The sequence below is a fragment of the Stegodyphus dumicola genome, chromosome 4 (genome assembly GCF_044657685.1).
Source record: "Stegodyphus dumicola isolate Sdum_Otavi_A_Nest chromosome 4, ASM4465768v1".
Lineage (NCBI taxonomy): Eukaryota > Metazoa > Arthropoda > Arachnida > Araneae > Eresidae > Stegodyphus > Stegodyphus dumicola.
The window spans coordinates 72,116,202-72,138,823 of record NC_140771.1 but is presented as its reverse complement, the minus strand read 5'-3'; the positions used below and the strand labels follow the sequence as shown (position 1 = coordinate 72,138,823).

The 22,622-nt window shown below is 32.5% G+C and overlaps 1 protein-coding gene across 3 annotated transcripts in view; it reads left to right on the top strand.

Annotated features, from left to right (window-relative positions):
- The window catches only part of LOC118182227 (putative phosphorylase b kinase regulatory subunit beta), a 155,574-nt gene that overhangs the window by 38,437 nt on the left and 94,515 nt on the right, over positions 1–22,622 (top strand). For all 3 annotated transcript variants that reach the window (XM_085815074.1, XM_085815072.1, XM_085815071.1), the window contains exons 8-12: positions 2,696–2,855; positions 13,143–13,340; positions 14,216–14,273; positions 20,074–20,154; positions 21,940–22,095. In XM_085815074.1, coding sequence (XP_085671200.1) covers positions 2,696–2,855; positions 13,143–13,340; positions 14,216–14,273; positions 20,074–20,154; positions 21,940–22,095 — 653 coding nt within the window. The remainder of the gene's footprint in view (positions 1–2,695; positions 2,856–13,142; positions 13,341–14,215; positions 14,274–20,073; positions 20,155–21,939; positions 22,096–22,622) is intronic.

Genomic DNA, 22,622 nt, shown 5'->3' with positions numbered 1-22,622 from the left:
CTGCAAATTATAAAAATTCAAATCAAACACGTTCAAAATTTAATAATAATCATGCCCTTACCTAGGGCATGGTCTGGACATATCCTTCCTCGTAAAGTTCACTTTAACAAATCCAAAATTTCCGGTAAGATGCGCCATATAACAAACCTGCATTTAACTATGGCGGCCCGAAGAGCCAACACAAAGCATTCAGTGGTTCAATTTTTCTAATGCTATTTATTTTCCGTTATATTTACATATTTACAACTGCCCTCTTGTCAGGCAGACTACCTTCACAGAAATCATATTGCCTAATCAAAACGATATTTCGTTTCTACTTACATGCATTGGGCTACTGCCAAGCAGCGCTCTCTACTTCTCTCTTTACAACAGTCTCAAAATTAAACTGCGCGCAGGCCAAATGCACGAACTGAAAGTAGCTGATGGGCTGGAATTTTTTTTGAACTTAATTTTAAATTTTAATTACTAAAAAATTATTAAAATATACATGAACTGTACTTGTCAGTGGTTAAGCCGTTAAGTCCATTAATAGCCTATGTAATAATCCTTGTAACATGGATACAAGCCACTTCCTCTTAAAAAGTTCTCCACAAAGACATTTCTAGCCTTATGTAAATACCATCGCATGTATTGTTGTAATCAGATAAACCTAAGACTTCAAAAATACATATATTTGTCTATTGACATATAAATGTGAATGAAAATAATGTAAAATTGGAATCAGATCATTAAAATCTTTAAACTTTTTTCTTCAAATTCCTGTCATAATATCTTAATTTACAAGAAAAATTTTTGTGAGTCTTCTAAAATTGCTTCAGAGGCTAGTTTGAGACCTCTGCCTTAGCTCACTATCTATGTTATCTATGCTTGAAGTGCATGTATATAAATGAGGCCGAACTTCAATTTAAAGAAAAAAATGTCTTTTTCAGACATTATGAATAGTAATTAAAATGCTTCAAAGCTTAGCATGTATCTTAAATAATGCTCATTTAGAGAAGCTAATCAAAGCCGGAAAGTTTTTCTGAACAGTGGAAATTGCAAAACAATGCATCTTTTCATTCTAATACTATAAAGATTTATTGAACAATTTTTCCTAGTAGAATTATATGCAAAAGTTGTATAATTTAAGAATAAATACTTCACATTGAGATAACCAAGAGGTTCTAAAAAGCTGTATTGCCTTACTGTTGAATGTCTAACCACGCTTAGCAATATTTTCAGTCTAATTTGTATTTAATAAATTAATGCTGTTTCTTTTTCTTAAAACTTACTTCTGTTTATAACATATCAAATTGTTTACAGAGTAAAAGAAGCAAGAACAATGCCTAGATAAGTATTTATTTGAATACGTATGTAAGCATTATATAATGCTCTATAATGAAGCAACATATAATATTCTTTATTGTTGATAAAGTAAGATTAATATCTTTTCATATAGGAAAATTTAAGGGCAATTTGAACTTTTTTTAACTTTATAATATTTGATTTTTTTTAACTTTATAATATGCTGGATTTCTGTGATTTATATATATATATAATTTTATGTGCATAATCCAAACTAGGGCTGCTTAGGAAGTCCTTGACTAATTCTTCCCACAGTGGTTAATTTTTGTATTTCCAGTGAAACTTTGGTTCACGAATTTGAATCATTCCTGAACATCATTCATCATCCGGAATAATCGTAAATCAAAACGGTTTTTCCCATATAAATTAATGTAAAATGAATTCATTTGCTCTCAGATCTTGAATGATTGCTTGAAAAAAAAAGTACCTTGAATGTAAGTTCTTAATGAAAAATTCATGGAATTTGATAAATCGCACACACATGCACAATATTTAATGCAATTTATTACATGTTACATCCACAATATTTAATGCAATAAATACTAAACATATAAAAAATAATAAAACTTGATTTAAATTTTATCATATCACTAAGAAGGAAAATTGATGAAGCCCCAAAGATGCAAAATGTTGTAATTTAAAAGGGAAATCCTGTTCCTTAAAAATATCAAATAATTGCAGTCTTTTTGTTTTCTCCCCTTCTTTTAATGCCACTCTTCTCTAATTGAAAATTGCTGGGCTTTTTTCCCATTAAACATTTGTTCAGCATGATTTATGTCTGTCTTATGTTTTGCAGTGTTCCTAAGGCAAGATATGACATTGTCATTTCAAATATTTATTCTATGGTTTATTGCTGCATTTATCAGGGTGATAACGCTCTATGACCTTTCCATCTTATCCCATTTTGTACAAATGTTGTGTATCAAAGAACTAGAAATAGCCTCCCTTCTATCTTTTTCTGAATATGTTTCCTTCATTGCATTAACTGCATTTTGAAATATAATTTGTCGCCAGCTTTTTTGTTCATAGCTCAAGATATCATTTACCGTGCGAGTTATTTTAAATTTGGAAAATTTGTTCGGGAACTGATTTGTCTTAATCTAATTTCACTGTACTTAAAAATTCATTACCCTTAAATCGTATATGAAACATGTCATTGACCTTAACAATGTCATTTCTCTTAATTGTCTCATCTTTATTTTGAGATATTGCTTGATTTTCATATTTTAAGATACCAAGTTATACTCATATGTTCTCTATAGTGTAGTATTCAGTTAAATTAAAAATATAAACCATATTTTCTGATTTATAGTTAGTTTCCTTAATCATTCACTTTATTTTATCCCTTTAGTTCTATTGGAATGGCAAAATCTGCTCTTGAAGCTATAAATGGGTGTAATCTTTTTGGTGACAAGGGAGCTTCATGGTCTGTAGTTTATGTTGACATTGATGCTCACAGTAGAAACAGAAGCATTTTTGAAACTCTTCTGCCACGAGAATCCAGTTCTAAGGTTTGCTTTTAGTTTTATTTCGTACGTTTAAGCAAACTAACTGCTATGTACTAAAATTTACATATATTAACCTTTTATTTCTAATTGATTTAAAAAAATAAAAAAAAAAAGTTTTTTTTTAATTAACTTGAAAGTTGATGTGGAGTAGAACTTCAGTTACCGTATTTGCCGGCATATAAGACGCACTGGCCTATAAAACGCACCCCTTTTTATACACATTTTTGAAGGATAAAACTTTATTACTGATCATTATAATGAATTTACAGTATTTTAAATATAAAGTAATACAAATACAAAGTAATACTTTCTGCAGATGCCCAATCTATCTAGGAAAGAACACCTTTTAATCTTCGTCAAAACCCAGACACTTATCTCCAGAGCTAAATGAAGAGTCAATTGAAACCTCTTCTAAATTAACATCCGAGTCCTCATACAACAAATTATACTCTGTACCATCTAGTGCATTGCTAATGCCACACTTATTAAATGATTAAACTATTGTGTCTGTTTTCACAGCGACCCATGAAACTTTGACCCATTCACAAACTTGCGAAATGCTAGGCCTTTTCCTGTTCCTGATGGTGTAACCTCAAAATTTGAAGACTGCATCCAGCTGTTCCACTTCTTCATAAATCCCTTAAATGGTTTATTAATACAGACATCTAAAGGTTGAAGCTGACTAGTTAGTTAGGCCTTCCGGAATTACAGCTAACTGAGTTTTCAATTCTTTGTGTTTATTTTTAACATCTTCCATTTTGCGAGAACAAAGCTGATCCTATATTAGTAGGGCAGGTTTCTTCAATGCATGCGCATTCACTTAACTCAAATATGACACAAGATATGACAAAAGCAAACCTGTAACAGTGACAGGCAAAAGTGACATTTATTAGGAAACTTGAAGGAGGCAGTGAACACAAATGGTGGTTGCTTAAGGTCTGAATACCCTTCAAAGTATTACATCAAGAACCTGAAACAGCTTTTTAAGCAGTGAATCAGTTAATAGACAGCCTGATCAAACAACTGAATCTGAAGACCATTTTCTGACATTTTTGGTTGAAAGAAACTGTTATTGCAAAATTGTTTTATGGTTGGATTTTATGTTAGGAAAACCAATGGCTTATGTTCTCGTTTCATCTACAAAAGTAGCATATTTAAGGTATTGTCATCATCATGCTTAATGGAGCCAAGAGGAATGAAACCCAGTATCTTTTATTGATGAATCCAGATATAGCTTTAATTGTGATTCTAGGTGTGTTTTGATCTGGGAAGAGTGAGGAATGTGCAACTTTCTTCCCTTGTTCTTGGAAACTCTCATTTTCATGGAAACATTTCCATTATTTTGGGTGGAATCATCAAAAATGCTCTTATCAAGCTGCATATTCTTAATGGAAGATGGATAACTGGTTATAGATATGTAATGAGGTCTTGGAATCCTATGTAGGGCTGTTTAAAGTAATATTTTTGCCTAATGAATGACAGTGCTGGCATGCATTCAGTTAGCTCTGTGACCAGAATACTTAGTAACAGAAGATACCTCTCAACTGGCTCTAGGAGAAAAGCCCACATAAATAATACTCACTTAGAAATATATTTAAAAGAAATATGCTCTCATGGAAATAAGCCCATTGATAAAAAAAAAAATCCTTGTAGAAATTTTCTTATATTAATCAATCAATAGTTAATCAATTTGAGCATTGTGTACTTGCATTTTTTAAATAAAAATTATTTAAATTTTCCAAAAAATCTCTGGTGTATATTTCAAAAACTGTATGACTTGTAGATTATATAGCTATTTATACTATTAAAATCTGTATGCGTCTGTTTGTGTGCAACATCATCTCCTCCAGAGCGGCGGAGTGTTGAGTTTTGAGAGACATACCACCAGATTTGAAAAATTTGTCGGAAGCCATTTCAGCCATTCTCATCTTCATACGATTTTAATAAGCTGAGATATTAATTAAAAAATCTTAATTTTTGCATACATTTTTTTTTTTAAGTGTCAACAATCTCGCTGGCGATAAAAATCAAGGTCATATTCTGACATTGAAGAAAGCATGCGATTGCATGTGACGTCACTTATGCTGAAAATTTTTCATTAATGTCAACATTTTAAATAAATAGCTGCTATTGGCAACCTATTTTTTGTTTCAGGTTAAGCTAATTGACATGATATGATATTGCCATATTAATGCTTTTATTGATATTGAGATAAAATTGTTATATTACATTAAATTTAAATCAAGATGTCATATGCATACTTGAAAAGTTAAAAGTTTTTGTTTCCTGGTTTGGAAACAAACAAATTATTCATGAATTGGTTGTTGCTTGGAAAGAGTGAACTGATTTCATTCATATTAAAATGACTGATGCATTTTCTTTTTAGGTGTACACAGAACTTAAAAATTTTGTTTTGGCCGCAGCCTGCTCATATGGTGGACTTGTCTGCTAGTATAAGATTAACAAATGTGCCATTTTGAATTAAGAATAGGAGAGGAGGAAGGGCTTAAAAATGAAATAGAATATACAATGAAGAATTGTTGCAATTCTAATTGTTAAAAATTAAAGTAATAATAAATATAAGTTGCACATTTTATAGTATTAACGTTTAGAAGGATAAGAAAGCAGAAATAATTATTTTATTTAAATTGCTAAAAACACCTTATTGTAATTATATCATAAATATATATTTCAAAAAGTTATAGAACATAAATTACTGAGTATTAGCTATTCTATGTAAATACGAGGGCTATCCAGAAAGTAGATTACGTTTTGGAATAAAAAAATAAGCAAAGTATAGGAAACAAATTTTATTATATACAGATGAAAGCCACACTCAAATACTACTTTTCTACATAGTCACCATACAAATTAAGGCATTTATCGTAGCGATGTACGAGCTTGGAAATTCCTTCGTCGAAAAATTCGGCCGCCTGCGCCTTCAACCACTTCGTTACCTCTTCTTGCAGCTGTGCGTCATCATCAAAACGCTGCATAGCCAGCCACTTCTTCATTGCTGGTAATAGGTGGAAGTCGCTCGGTGCCAGGTCGGGACTGTACGGCGGATGAGGAAACAACTCCCACTTAAAAGATTCAAGAACTTTACGAGTGACATTTGCCGTGTGGGGCCGGGCGTTGTCGTGAATCAACAAGATCTTAGAGCTCAACATTCCTCTGCGCTTGTTTTGAATTGCTCTTCTGAGTTTTTGGAGAGTTTGGCAATACCTTTAAGAGTTTATTGTAGTGCCTCTTTCCAGGAAGTCCACCAAAATTACACCTTTTCTGTCCCAAAAAACAGTCGCCATCATCTTCCTTGCCGACATTGTTTGCATGCATTTCTTGGGTTTTTGGGGAGAACTTGTGTGCCCCCACTGCATTGATTGCAATTTCGTTTCACAGTTCACATGTTTCACCCATGTTTCGTCACCAGTAACGATGCGATCGAGTAAAGAGTCACCATCCTTATGGTAAGCGTCCAAAAAGTTCAACGCTGCAGCCATTCGCTGATTTTTGTGGTCCTCTGTCAAGATTTTTGGAATCCATCTTGCACAAAACTTGTGGTAACCAAGCTTTTCGCTGATGACTTCGTGCAACAAACTTCGCGAAATTTGTGAAAAACTCAAAGAAAGTTCCGTTATTGTGAAATTTCGATTTTCACGGACTTTAGCATCGACTTTTTCGAGAAGTTCGGCGGTCACTATGCTGGGTCTCCCACTTCGATCTTCGTCGTGAACGTTGGTTCGGCCATTTTGAAATCTTATGACCCACTGACGCACTCCACCTTCAGTGATAATGTTGTCCCCATACACTTCACGAAGCTGCTGATAGATTTCTATCGGTTTACAGTTTTTTGCAGTCAGAAACCTTATTACTGAGCGCACCTTGCAGCTCGCGGGATTTTCAATTAACGCAGACATTTCAAACCGTCACAGTATCTGAACGGAGCACAGCACGAACCTCTCACTAGCACGGCTAGATGCAGACTGAGCTGCGCAACGCTCTGACCCCAAGATGGCCGCGCTAGCCCCGCCCCTAGCGGACACAGACGGAAACGTAATCTACTTCCTGGATGGCCCTCGTATCTAATTTTATCATCTATCTTATCATTGTCTCTTACACGAGTCACGATTACTGAATGCAAGTTTCCATGTCAACGTTTCTCCTCTCCCTCAATAGACCCTGCATTTACATTAGCTAATATCAAATGTTGATAGGCTAAATCTTTTTTCAGTCCTTCAACTATAAACCACATACTAGGATGGCTAGAATTTAATAATGAAATTATTGCGTTATGAAAGCTTTCGCAACAATTTATGGTCTGTACTCCTAGGATAATGGATTTATGTAGAAGAAAAGTATGTAAGAACTTCATTGTACCTATCTTTATCGGGATATCAGCAAGGTGATCGTAAACTCTTCTTAATTTATGGGGGGAAACAAACGATAAAGCAACAAGTGATTTTATCATTAGTTTGCAATCGATTCTTTTTTCAAATTCATTCTTCAAACCAATATTTGAAGTTTTCCTTACAATACTTTAGCATAAGTGAGAGTAATGTCCTTTTATCTCAGAGGTTGTGGAAAAGCATTGGCAGCAACATATATACATGCCTTTTGAAAATCGATTAAAACTTTGTCAGGAACTAAATCCCAAAGTAAATTTTTAATTATATTAAACATTTTTGTATAGATACTTTTGGTCTTTTTTAATAGTACATATGCACAAGGTGGATAAGAATTACTAACTTTTGCATGCCAAGTGTTCAGTTAATAAAATAAACTGGGAATTTATCAAAAGTGCCTTTTCCATAAATTATAGCTTTTATTAATTCCATTAAAATTTTTTTATCACACTGTTCGACGTTTTTCCTTGATAGCAGTGTTAACATGGATTAGCATCTCGCTAAACACCTTACTATCAAGGGTTTTACCTTTCACAAGATACTCTTTGTGGAAAATACCATGGCATTCCCACCAGATACAAAGCATGATATTTTTGTTAGTCAAATTGCTCTTTGCGACGCTGCCGACAGGCTCACAGGGTGCAGACCAACCCCTCTTTTCGGCTTGCGTTGTTGAAGTAAATACACTTTTCATCACAAGTGATGCTCAAGTCCAGAAATTTTTTTAACATGATATTTGAGCACATTAGTGAATGCCGGAACACGTGTGTGCTTATCTGCTTGAGTCGGCTAATGCGGCACCCAGCGATTGAATTTGTACTTCAGGTTTATGCCATGCGTAATGCAACTAATGGACATGGCACTAACATCAAACTCTTTAGCAATCTCTTGAGTGGTTGTATACTGATTTTCTTCCTCAAATTCTCGCAGGCAGGCCTCGTCAATATCAGTAGGCTGGCCAGAGTGCTGTGCTGAACTGAATGTCATAGTCCTTGTTTTTTAACTTTCGGTACTAAACCTTTACAGTGCCATATGATACAACATTGGTACCTATATAAGGTATTTCTCCCACCGTCCTAGCGTGCCTTCGTGGTGTAGTGATTCTGCACGCTGGGCCGGTATTCCAGAGGTCAGTGGTTTGATTTCCAGCAAAGACGTTGCATATCTTTCATCTTGCCTCCTTCCAAAAAATACCTAATGTCTCTACACCTAAACCTGTAAACATAATTTAGTAACATTCTGTAGCTGACTTTTTGCTACAGAACTGAAAGTAAATGATGTTTCTAATCTGGTAACATGATAGTTCCATGTCAGACAGACGCCTTATACTTAATGATAATGATATTATTTACAAATTTCACCAAACAGTGTTTTAAAGCAAGTCGCTTTCTTTCAAATGCCAAAAATTGTATAAAAAAATGTGCTTAATCTCACCAATGGGAACTGTTTAAGCAGCTAATATTTGCGGTGATGGAAAACTTTTGTTAAAACCCAATATAATTGCATTTTGCAATGAATAGCTGCATGGTCTGTTTTGCTGATATAATCTGTAACAAGAAGTGGTTCTGTTGATTAATGCTTTCTGATTATTCACTTCCTCATGAAAAGTCATCAACTCATTGGCAACTTTGTAAAATGGCAGAAAAAAAAAAAAAGACATTTTTTGGCTATATTTAAGGCTTATAGTCACTACTCTGTAAATAAGTAAAAAAAAAAAAAATGTGAAGCAGAATAAAAACCTATATGGTCGATATTTACATTTTTCCAGCTGGTAAATCAGGTTAAATACACTTACTGTGATTTAAAATTTTATACCAAGAAAGAATTGTCAGAATAAAATGAATTTTTATATGTGTAAATGCAATATTGATATACGTAAATGATTATAAAATCAAAGCAAAAGGATCATTTATTGTAGGAAAAGCTACAAATGAATAGAGATTCTAGTACCCTGTTGGACCACTTCTAACATGAATCGCAATGAGATGCAAGCATGTAAGTCCTGTATGGTGTCCTACATCAATTCATTTCTCAGTAGCTGTAAGCACGCCTCTAGTTTGATTCAATTCCTTGATTTTCCAACTAATCACACTAAATAATCGCAGACAGGCTGAAATGGTGACATATTTGGGTTTGGGGGTGAACCAGGAAAAGGTGGTAGTGGGGTGAAGGGATTCCTATTAACATCCTTGCTGTGTGCAGCCAAGCATAATCCTGTTGAAAAATGTTCCCTGAGAGCTCTGCCATGAGTGGCAACATATTTGGCTGAAGGATGCCACAAATGTGTTGCTGCACTGTCTTGGTGCAATGGAACAATATTAGAGATGACTGATGTCAAATGCAGTGGTACCTCATATCATTACACCAACTATGAATGTACTGTGCCACTGTTAAGTAAAGGCAGAGTTTAGACTTCTCATGGAGCCTCCACACTTTTACGCAGTTGTCATCACTGCCAAGAAGGAATCTCAATTTGCCACTAAAGATGATAGGGCTTCATTTAGTTGAGGTCTAGTGCACTGAGGACAACATCACTTCACACAGAGCCAACAATGGTGTGAGTATCCATTAGCAACACACATAATAGGCACCATGATATCAAGTGTCCTTCAGCCTGACACCTTGTAATAGTACAGATAGGCCAGGATCACATATTGATAATGCTGTCGGTTGATAGGTGATGTTATGGTCCTTTTGGCTATTGGTCTGCCAAGGACATTTTGAGCGTGACCACCATATATGTGATCTCTCTCATCCCAACCCTTCCTCTCAATAAAAAAAGGGAACTACTCTGATATGTGCCCTCAAGGCGCCAAATATTTTTGGTGAGAAACTCCACGCTGCCATATTGCTATCTAAATTTTTTGTCTACATTTCGAACTTTAAGCCTAAAATGTCTCCATGGTTTTCGCGAATGCAAAAAAAACCGTTGTGAACATGCAATTTAAGCTAAAAATCCAAAACAAAAAATTTAGATAGCAAAACCGTGAAGTTTCTAACCAAAATTATTTGACAAGAGTCCATGTACACAGGGATATGTTTTAACTTAAAAAAACATCTACGAATGGCACCATCTAGACAACAAACGAATTTACGAACTACGCACACCTCGCTTTAATAAATTAACGTAACAACATTAAATTTCAAAGAATACCATGTACACAGTGTTCTGTTTCAACTTTAAAAAACATCTACGAATTTCACAATTTAGCCGGTACGCACTAATGAACAAAATAAGTAAAATAAATTTCAAACAATTCAAAAAAACAACAATAACGACAGAAATTCATACTAAAAAAACAATGAACATAACATTCTACAAAATAAGAACAAGAATAAAATAAAATGCACTTACCATTAATGCTTTTTCGAACAACAGAAATACCAATTTCATACCGCCTTTAACGTACCGCCACGTAATCACTATCGTATTTATATGACAGCCAGACACACTATCCAGAAAATTCATACTATGGTTCACAAATAAATAAAATAACAAATAATCACAAATCCCTACTTCTATCACGCACAGCCACTAAAAATAATCTCCCATACCTTCTTTCCACACCTCCAAATACCCATTGCCCCTCAACAGGAAGGCTACGACGATATTTCTTTATGCCGAACTTCAATTCAACAATTTTCACCATTAAATCTTTCCCCCCTAGCTTCTCAGACACAAAGCATGACGGGAACCAACAAACTCCAGCGAAAGATTTTGCAACGTCAACAGGCATACAACACGCAACCGCGCCAAAATTAGGGCGTACAGTCAAAAGTCGTTAATCCGGACTCGTTGGGACTTCAGCGATTCCAGATTATCGATTTTTCCGGATTATAGATCATCAGTTTAAATCTCGTAAGATGGCATGCAGAAATTCTAAAATTAAAAATATGAAACCGTAATTTATGAAATAAAGAACAATTATGATTTAAAGGGTATCAAAATTTACAAAAAAAAAAAAAAAAAAAAAAAAAAAGAGCTCGATATTTATTTGTTTACTTTATTAAACATTTCTTTTAATGTAAGTTGTTTAAGTTGCTTCGTTTTATGTGATAATACTTTCACTTTAATTCTATAAACAGACATAATTTCTTGTTCAGTTACAAAGTTCCGCTGTTCAAGTCCCGTTAATTGCTGTGCCGAGAATACCGACTAACTTGTCAATCGAAATTTTTTCGTTTTCACTAATCTCTCTGTCACATTCTTCATGCCTTTATCCATTTTATGCAGCAATTCCACTTTTTGTTTGTTTGACATCGAAACATACTTTCGTTTTGTAGATCCTTTGGAAGTTCCAGCATCGGAAATTCTATTTGACATAATCAAAAGTTCAAGTTTACTTTTATAAAATTGCTCTTACAGTCTGCAAAAAATAATAAGCGGGATCCAATTTGAAGATTAAGGAACAACACAATCATTAACATTAACTGAAATAGATAATTAGATAATTTTAGCTTACACCGTCCGTTATACATTAAACGCGCAGGCAGAAACGTATTCTGCACTTGCGCACACGCATATGCGCAGTAGTTAAGGTCTTACGCGCACGCGTAAAACGCCTGTGCGCATGTGCCAACGCGGCGCATGCGCAGAAAGTTTTTAGCTTTGAGGTCCGGATTATAGATCATTCCGGATTATGGGTGTCCGAATTAACGACTTTTGACTGTATATCAGAGTTGTACCAAAATAAGATTGCTTAGGTAGTGGACTATTTGCTAAACTGACCACCCGGCTTCCATCATTCTGATGACTCTTTCCCCTTTTAAACTCTAATTGTAATCTCTAATGGCAGTAAAAAGCATTCTTAGTGAAAAAATGTCCCATTACAACAGATTAATGCCTCTGCATACTTTTTTTAAAGGGCCAAGTAGAACAAAGCTCAGTGCCATCTGATGGTTATGCAATTTTCAATCATGCTGTATTTTGAATCATTTGCATATCTACCTGACCCGGACCTTCGTGCCATGTGTCATTATGATTGGATAATTACTACTTGGTGCTCAAAAAGTGTATAATTATACATGTCTTGAAACTTTGGTATTTTCCCTACGTTAGCTATTGTTTCATATATACTTGGAAATATGCCAAAAACATGGCTATTTTGGAAAAAGTTGAAACCTTGACTGCTATAACAAAAGCACTTTGCTTTTTCTGTGTCATCTTGGGAGCTTTTATCAACAAAGAGAATTTAGTATTTCATGATAGATATTTCTTCCTTTCCATAACTCCCAATATTACTAATAAAATTATGGATTAAAGATTTCAGCATATTGTATCTATGGAGACTGATATCTTATTTATTGAACTGTGTATTTGAAGTAAACGAGTTTTAAAAAGACAGTAAAAGATGTTCAATGTTTTAGTACTTTTCAGCAGTTAATAATAATAATAATGTGCTTTCTTTTCGAACATATATATGGTACCCTTAAAAACATAGTATGGGTAATGGATTGAATAAGCATAAATACAAATTTAGTTTTAGGAATTTAAAAAATTTAGATACTTTAAAATTTTTAGAATGATACAATTAATAAATGTGTGATCAGCAGATTTGTATGCATCTGGAAAACCTAAATGATCAGTAGTCAGGCTAAAAATTTTCCCGTAATAATGGAGCTTTTTACATATATGGATCTAATTCAAATAAGTTTTGTATAGTGACTGTTCATAAAAATATGACAAATGTTGCAAACATTAATATATTTATGTATATTTTCAACTTGATTTCTTTTCATAGATTTATAGCCTTATTTTATGAATTATTTTTATATAAAGTGATTTTTTGTTGCTATATAAAGTAGTATTTGTTTAACAATATTTTCAACACTGGTGAATTTTAACATGTAAGAATTTCTCATTTGTGAGTATTTTGTTTCTTTTCAGAACACTGATTCATCTTTGCTTCCCACTATTAGTTTTCCTTGTTTTGCTACTCATGATGAGCTTCTATATAACAGAACTAAAGATAAAATTGTCCGTAAGCTTCAAGGCACATATGGCTTCAAGAGGTTTCTTAGAGATGGTTATGGTACAGCAGTTGAAGATATCACTCAACAGTATTATGAACAAGGAGAGACTAAAGTAAGTTTTTATATTTTTCAATAATTACTGTATTTTTAATTGCATAAATTATGAGTACACTTGAAAACTTATGATGACTACATTTGAGTTTTTGTGAAATTAAGTAAGTTATGCCATATTATAGTTCAATCATAATAATCTTATCATGTAGACCAGAAGAGAAACATGCTAATGTGACAATCAAAATCGTAAAAACAACCTTGTCTTTAGTGTAAGTATATTGAAATACTCAATCAATTTCAAGGGCAGCTAAAGGTCTCTCCTCATCAGGAGAAAGAAATACATAGTAAGAAGAAAAATAAAGGGGAAGGAGTCTCAGGCTATCTGATCAAACATGCAACACAAAGGACAAGAAAAATTAGCGAAGTTAAAAATAGGGAGCGAGGGGCAACTGCACCTTCACACTCAAAATCTGAACTTCAGATAATGCTGATAAGGACCACGTGTTTCTGAGACTCCTTCCCCTTTATTTTTCTTCTTACTATGTATTTCTTTCTCCTGATGAAGAGGGACCTTTAGCTGCCCTCAAAATCGATTGAGTGTTTCAATATACTTACGCTAAATACAAGGTTGTTTTTACGATTTTGATAATCTTATCATATGTTTATTTTTTACATTGCAGATCTTCCATGCACATTTCTATTTAGAATAATTTAACTAGAATAATCTATATAATAATGAATGGTAACAAATGTATTTTAATTGTTAAAATGTTGTATGCTTTATTATAAATTGCTTTATCCTTTTGTAAAATAATTTTACACCTAATATCAGTATTAGATAATACATATAGCCAAATTGTACTGTAAATATCATTCATTCATTCAGTAAATTATTTTTTGACTGAAAACCTTTCTGTAATTTAAATTTTTCAGGAATTTGAAAACATTGAATGTGAATGGCCATTGTTTTTCTTATACATGATCTTGGATGGTAAGTTTCTGATAAATAAAACTTAAGCATTGAATTTATAAAATAAAAAAGATAAATACAGCTTTTTAATTAACTAGTGATTGCTTCTTTTTTTTTAAAGGAATTTTTGGTATTTTTAGATAATGTACAGTACTTGCGGCTGATTAAACTTAGGCACTTATTACATTCAAATTTCCAAGAACCAAAACATGCATATTAATCAATAGAAAACTGACTTTTATTAAACTCAGATTGGCAAAAGACTGATTCTTCAATTCCAGAATATCTTACTTATACATATGAAAATATTATACATATGAAAACATATGAAAACATTATACATATGAAATATACATATGAAAACATATGAAAACATTATACATATGAAATATACATATGAAAATATTTTGTATTTTATCCATTGTGGACTGTAACTTGATCATTCAGGTATGTAGTGCTTCAATAAAACAGTTTTAACTGAAATGTTCCTGTTCTACAGTCCTTGTTCTTGTGAGGCACTGTTTTCAGTGTTCTTTGTCTCTGCTGAACTTCAACAGAATTTCTTTATCTTAAGATTAACAAAAACAATTTTCTAGAGGCATTGTAAATGAATGTAGGTTCCTTCTCAAATTCCAAGCTGATAGCTTTTATGCTTTCCACCTTCAGAATCCTGTCTCGGGATGACTACATTATGTTCACAGAGAGTTATATAAAGTTTAAAAAATGCTTCTAAGCATTACCATAAATTATGAGTTATTGAATAGGAAGGAGGTGGTAATTGTGTTTTGGAGAAAACACAAAGAAAGCCTTATAATCATGATGTGGTAGTTTGACTAAACAGATAAAGGGGAGTGAAGTCCAAATAAATCATTGGAAGGAGCATTTTTTTAAATTTTTTGTGTGCGCAACTTGTAACATATTAAAATGCCGCGTTTGAATGTCTTAATAATAGTAAGCTTGAATACCTTCCTTAAGCATGAATGCCTTAATAATAGTTGTCAAAGCAAAATTACATTTTAACTGTGAATTTCCCAAACAACATTTAGCAGCTTACTTAACTCTTTGAAGGGTGGTGGTTACCTTTTTTTATTGAACGTCTTACTCACTCGTGTGAGTGGTTTTCAAGACTGACCATTGTAGACTGACCTTGTAGCTCACTAGATGACAATTAAGAAACATAAGCCAATCACGAAACATAAGGCAGTAGCTGATGCAGCAATTCCTCTTTGAGAAAATAAGCGTCAGCCATCGAAGACAATATCACGATGATGAGCACTCTGCAGCACCAAGAAAAAGCCTGTAAGAATAGTGTGGGAATGCAGCACATGCAAAGTTGCACCCTGCTTGAAAAAGAAAAACTGTTTCCCTGAGTACATAGAGACTAATTTGTAGGGATATGTCCTGTGGGCTGTGGTCACTGACACTAACCACCAGAAGTGTTCATTTTTTTCACGTGTCTTGAACAAAGTATGTGTAATTGTCGCAAATAATTTCATTGTAACACCTGATGTAGTAAATAAAACAAGAGTTTTACTGAAAAAGTAAATTGCTTTTTCTTGCCCCTCAAAACATTAAGCAAGGAATCATAATTAATGAAGAACTAATAAAAATATGTAAATATCTCTTTGAAGTAAAAAAAAAAAAAAAAAGACAAAATCGAGAGGCTTTAAAATTGCTTATCTAAAATGGTTTCAAGCTGTTAAGTTGAAAAGAAAATGTGTCTGCTTCTAGAGCTTTTTTACTAATTCACTAATTTGAGAGTCTTTTATATCAACTCACAAATTGGAGAAAGAGAAATCCAAAACTATTCATCAAACGTTGTGCGATCGTCATGCAACTGATTGCTGGATAAAAGAAGTTTTTATTTGGGCTGGTAAATGAATATAAGCTGCTCAAAATTCATAATACAGATAAAACTGAACTGCATTACAGAGCATTGCCAGAAAAAACTGTTACAGGGTTACAGAACATTAAGAAGACCTCAGTTTGTAAATAGAGTCAAGAATTTATTTCTAACTTAACCATAATAACAAGAACTCATGGATGACAAATAGTATTTTTTCTGATTTTCTTTTGAAAAGAGACAGCAAACAGAAAAAATAAACAAATAGCTTTATTGTGCAGCACATGTATCTCTTTCTAAAAATCATTAGTGTTTCTTCCTGCAAATGTAACTTTTAACATCCAATTTTTATTTTAGGGTGTTATGAAAACTTTCAGATGTCATTACGAAAAACATGTTCAGTAAATGATGAAGAGAATCAGTCTTAAAATCAGTTAAAAACTGTTTTTGAAAATATGGCTTTTACATAGAAGAAACCTCTGAGAGATTGCAAATTACAATTAATGTTTCAGGTGTCAAATAGGAGAGTTATGACATGGCTTTTGTCAAAAAGAAACTTCATAGGAATTGCAAACTATAGTTAACGTTTCAGATATCAGAGAGGGAAGTTATGAGTATTCATTTTTAGACTATGTGTCAATTCACAGCAATAGACTATAAAAATTGACTATGAATGTTTAAAGAACTGTAGAAACTGACAGTAAACATCATACATGAGAAAAGGGATGACTTACCATCATTAGTCGAATCTAAAAAAGCACTGAAAATTCTAAGAACGATTCTTGAACTGAAAGGGGCTGTCAGCATTTTTGAGAAATTGAGAAGGCATTCGAAAACTATTGTTGAACAATATAAATAAACACAGATAGAATAGATCTTTATAAAAAAAATTTCATTAAAAAGTTAATTATAAAAATATTTTTATAAAAAGAAAATTTTAATTTCAAAATTGTGTAAATAGTTTGATTTTAGTAATGATTTTTAATTATTATTTTAGGATTAAATAGTTATTATTTTAATTAAAAGGTTGATTTAATTAATATCATTGTTTGCAGTATTACAAATTTCCATATATTAAATTTAGCTGCTTAATAACCTCAAAACGTGATTTTGATAAGTGGCAGTTACTATGCTGATCTTCTGATTATCTGTACATTTCTCCCCCCCCCCAAAAAAAAAGTTTTCAGATCCTTGCTTAAAATAGAAAATGTTTAACTCTTATGCAAAAACTTACATGTTTTGGTGCATTGAATCTCATCATCTAAGATTCAAGATTATGTTAAAAGCTTAATGCTGATTCTGAAATAGCATTAAGAAAGGAAAGATTCTGAAATGGCGTTCTTTATAGCTGAAAAACTGATCTTTGAAACTAAAAGAGTTAGATTCAGCTAACAGCACTAGACCTTATTGAAATTGTTTCTAATATCTAAGGATTTGGAGTTTAAATGAAAAAGACACAGAAGAGAAGATGGAAAAAAAAAAAAAAAAAAGATATGGGATTTTTATTAGAGAAAGACATTCTTAATGCAAGAAGATCATGCAATTGAAAAATTCATAGAAGAAAAGGAAATTGAGGATAAAGAGCAGGAGTGGCTACTATGGGACCAACATGTGTGAACAAGCTGTTGGATTTAAATGAGTGAATAAACAGAGTTTGAATAAAATGGCACTGTTTGCTAAATTGGCTGAAATGATGTCAACATGGCTGTGAAAATGTAATAAGAGATTATTTCTAGAGAAAAAATTAAAATCTAATTCATTTAAAATTTCTGAAGTGTTGGAATTTTGTGTATTTTTACAATTAACCTTATTTTCTATTATTTTTGTATTTTGCTCGGATAATCAGGAGTTCAGTGTATTTCTAATAATTATAAATGTTTAAAAGTGTGCATTTTAAAAATTTTATTTTATTGATTTATTATTATGCACACTTTATAAAAAAAGTATTTCCAGTAGTAATGTTTGTGTATTAATAAAAAAAAGTACACATTTTAAAATATTTTTTAGAGTTGTAGAATTTTTTCTTTTATTTGTTTATTTAATTTATTGTGTATAATAACTGGATTGTGTGTAATAATGGGATTTTTTTTCTGTATATAGTAATGGGAAACCAATCAGTAACAGAACGTTAATGAGTAAAAGTCAGTGAGTCATAACAGAAAATAGAACATCAGATGTTGTCATATTCTTTAAGTATACCTGATGACTTTTAAATTTAGTCAGATTCTTTGTTTTCAGGCTATTTTTTCTCTAATTTTATTGAAAAAAATCTAATTGAAATTGCGATATTATCCTCTTTGAATCAAAATTTTCATTATTAGATAAAATTAATTTTCTTATGTAATCAATGCTTTCAATAATTATAAAGAGTGTTCAAATGGAAAAGTGGAAAATGACGCTATGGATATAATTGAAGTTTTTATTCACAAGTAATCACCACAGGCAGGAGCACAACTATCCCACTGTTCCACAAATCAAAGGATTCCCTGTTCTCAGACTTCCTGTGGCTGTGACAGGAAGACTCCCACTGCGTCCTTCAGTTCTTCGTCTGAAGCGCTTCCATTTGAGATGTGTTTTTAGCAGACCAAGCACATGGAAATCACAGGGCTACGTTTCCTGGTGGATGCTCAAGCTGCTTCCACTTAAACTTGGTCATTACACTTTATGTGATCTTGGAGACCTGTAGGCACACATTAGCATGGAGCAGAATCATCCTGCCATGAGCAGCACAGGTTGTTTGCTCTTGGCATAGGTTATGGAGTATCTCGCAGTTCACGTCACCGTTAACGTGTTTTCTTGGCTTGAGGAATTTGATGAGTACCAAACCTTGAATGTCAAAAAAGACAGGGAGCATCACCTTAACTGCTGAGTGCACAGCTTTGAACTTTTTAGGGAGAGGTGACAACTCATGCTTCCATTGCATGTCATTCTGCTGTGTCTCTGGCTCGAAGTGATGGCACCAGCTCTCGTCAGCAGTGACGATCCCCCTCAAAGTCAGACCTTCATGATATCAGAATAGGTGTTGCAGTACTAGCCCTAAGCACAGTTCCCTTTGCTAATTCGCTGAGCTGAGAACCCACTGCATGCACACCTTCCAGTAACGCAAACTGTTGTGCACAGTTGTACGCACTGCTCCAACGCTGGTTTCCACCATCATTGCCAACATTCGCATTGTGACATGTTGATCATTTCTCACCAGGGCATTCACCTTGTCAATGAGTTCAGCCGTGATTACAGTATTTGCCTGGCCTCCTCTCATGTCATCACTCAAACACTCTCAGCCTTCATGAAAGTGGGCACTCCACTTTATCACTGGCTTTTCAGACACAGCCACTATCTGGCAATGAATATTGGCTGGTTTAATTCCTTCCACAGTCAGAAATTTGGTAGCACTTTACTGCTCCTCTGTCATCGAATTTTGTAATGTGAACACCATGCTCCTTGCACGCACTGCTGCATCAGTTGGACGGAACACACTACTGACTACGTCATATGTGGTCACCCCGCATGTGCACAACCATGCCAGACACTACATTTGTGTTCCTAGATGTCCCACTACATTATCCCAAAGTAACATATTCAAATTTCAACTGGTTTGGTTGTTACGACATTTTGTATCTTTTCATCTGAGCACCCCTTGTAATTATATCCATAGTCTAAGATAAATACAACAGATTTTTCTTTTCAGAGATGACTTTAAGTCATGTCAGTTTTAATATCTCAAATTAAGTTAATGTTTCATCATTAACTGTATAACTGAGCGATAGTTCAAACATTTAAATCCATAAATATCTATGCATCCCAGAAATATTTTGCTTAAAAGAAAATTGTTTATTAAATTTGATGTCTTACTCCCCTCTGCTATTTTAATATATAGATCAGTTTTCATTCATAATAAAATTCATTTTGAAACTTTTATGTTTTTGTTTATTGATTATCTATAATTGAAGTTATGCATTTTAAACATTCTAATTTCAGGAATATTCAAAGGAAATGATGAGCAAATAAAAAAGTATCGTCATTTATTGCATCCTAGATTAAAAGTTGACAGATATGGAAGTAAGTTTAATTTATTCTTAGCAGTTTACAGTTGTACTCATTATTTCTTCATGAAAATTTCGAAGATATTTTTCTGTTGTGAATTTTATCTCAACGTTTTCTATGAAACTTGAAATATCATTTTTATGATAGCTAAAGAAACTGTAATTATTTTGTTGATGTGTTTAAAAGAGAAAATAAAAAAATTTACATTTTTGATATAATGTAAGGGGTAAATTTTATGCTTAAGAATGAGTGTGTACTTTGCCATGATCAGTTAACTTAACCTTTATGCTTTTAGAAGACTACTTGGTTGCTTTATGGATGATCTAAGAATGACAGCATCTTTTTAATTGCTAAAATATATATTTTCTTTGAATTTACAGAAAAAATTAAATATTATATAATAACTCATTCATAAAAATCTCTTCAGCTTTTAATACTTCAACATGCTTTTGCTGGAGAAAGTGCAAAAGTTTTCAAAATAGAAAAAGTTGCTAATGTAAGATTTTTTTTTTTACTGTCAAATAGTCAGGTGGACGAGACTGTTGGGTATTGATACTTCACACTCAAGATTCAGTCATCAATGACCTTATGAAATTTTCACGTTACTCCCCATGAGTAATATGCATATAAGCCACTTCCTCTTAGAAAATTTTTCCCTGAAGATATCCCTCCTAAGGCAGCTCTGGAATGCATTACTATAAAACCTAATCCAAACTACCTGACTTTTAGCTGAATGATTACCAACTAATATATAATAATTGCCATTTTAAATTTCATAATCTTTTATCTCTGTTTCTTTTGTGTCGTGTATTAAATATGAATAAGTAGTTTTTGTTATCAAAGGAAAAGTCTATTTCAACTTTTTGGTTGTAGGTTTCACACAGCAAAGATAAAATTTATATTAGTTTTCAGGTGTTAAATCTAAGACAATCAAATTTCAAAAATCTTTTCTTGTTTTCCCTCTCTCTCTCTCTTTTTTTTTTTTTTATTTCATAGTAACTTATCTCTTAATTCCAAAATACTGTGTGTTTTTAATTTATACTTGCAGCATTTTGATTAATTAGTCTGCTGCATTCAAAACATAATTCCTTAGTCCTTTGTTTTAGTACTTATTCCTTAGTTACTTGTAATTCCTTAGTACTTATTCCTTTGGGATGCATATACTTGTATAACAGTAAACATAATCTGGAATATTATTACATTCAAATTGAAACTTATAATGATTAATCATAGTGAAATATTGATATAGTCTTATGTTGAGAAACCAAGGAGCTACCAATTTAGCAAGTTAAGACAGTTTTCCTTTTTTTCTTATCTCCAAAATGAAAACTTGTGTCCCTAAATGGTGAAAAATTTTAAGCTCAAGGCTTGTTTTATCACCTGTTACATCTAACTCAATGTCAGTTAGATGCAGTGTGCGGTTTGTAATGTTTTTATATCACCAACTGTGCAAAAATAAATAAGATCTTATGCCATGACTATTTTTTAATGAAAACTCTCCTGTATAAATATAGACTATTAGCATTTTTCACATTACAATATTATATTAATATTATCACATCCAATATGTTAATGAACATATTGCTTCTTGTAAGAAATAAATAATAAATCTTAAAATAAATAAATAAAATTGTGAAGTAGCTGAAAATAAGTTATTTTTTCTAATAATTTTTATTATAGAAACATTTTTAAATGTATAAAAATGTGAAAATTTCCTAAAGCTTTCCATTCATATGAAAATTAAATGCAGTATCCCATCTTTAACCAGATAAAAATGCTTGTTGTTTTATTTTGAATTAGATGCTGTTGTTCCAAAATACTTTTATGTACCAACATTATGCATCGATGCTGAGAGGAGAGATCCAGGCTCACAAAAAAGGATTGCAAGTGCAGAAGGAGATGCTGATAATTTATATTTACATGGGCAAGCTCTATACATAATGTGCGAATTATTAGGTATTTTTATTTTATTCTATATTATATTCTAAGTAGATGTGTGAATTAGAAATAAAAGAAAGTAATAAGATTTTGATATGTATTGAACACAGAGATTGTTAAATGTGTTAATTTTTTTATGGTACAGAACTGATTGATGAGTTTATTTCTCTTTATTTATTCAACTCTTCCATTTATTTCTTAGTACAATTCATGTTTGACCACTGCATATTAATTGTAATTTTTGAAAATTAAAATTAGCATTTATTCAAGTTTTGGTATTTATTAACATTTTCTGTGCCATTTCTTGTTTACTTTGTAAAACATATTAAAATATAATCTAAATCTAAATAAATATTGATATAAAAGTTAATCTTACAGTAGCCATTTAGAACAAGGCTTCTCAAATGTTTTGTGCTTTGATTTGTCTTAAAATGCTTTTGGGGGGAGCCAATTCCTTGAGCAAATTTGCTTTAAAAGACATAACCGTAAATAACAACTCATAAGTTCTTATTGTATTGTTTTTTAGTCAAAAAAAAAGGAGCTTA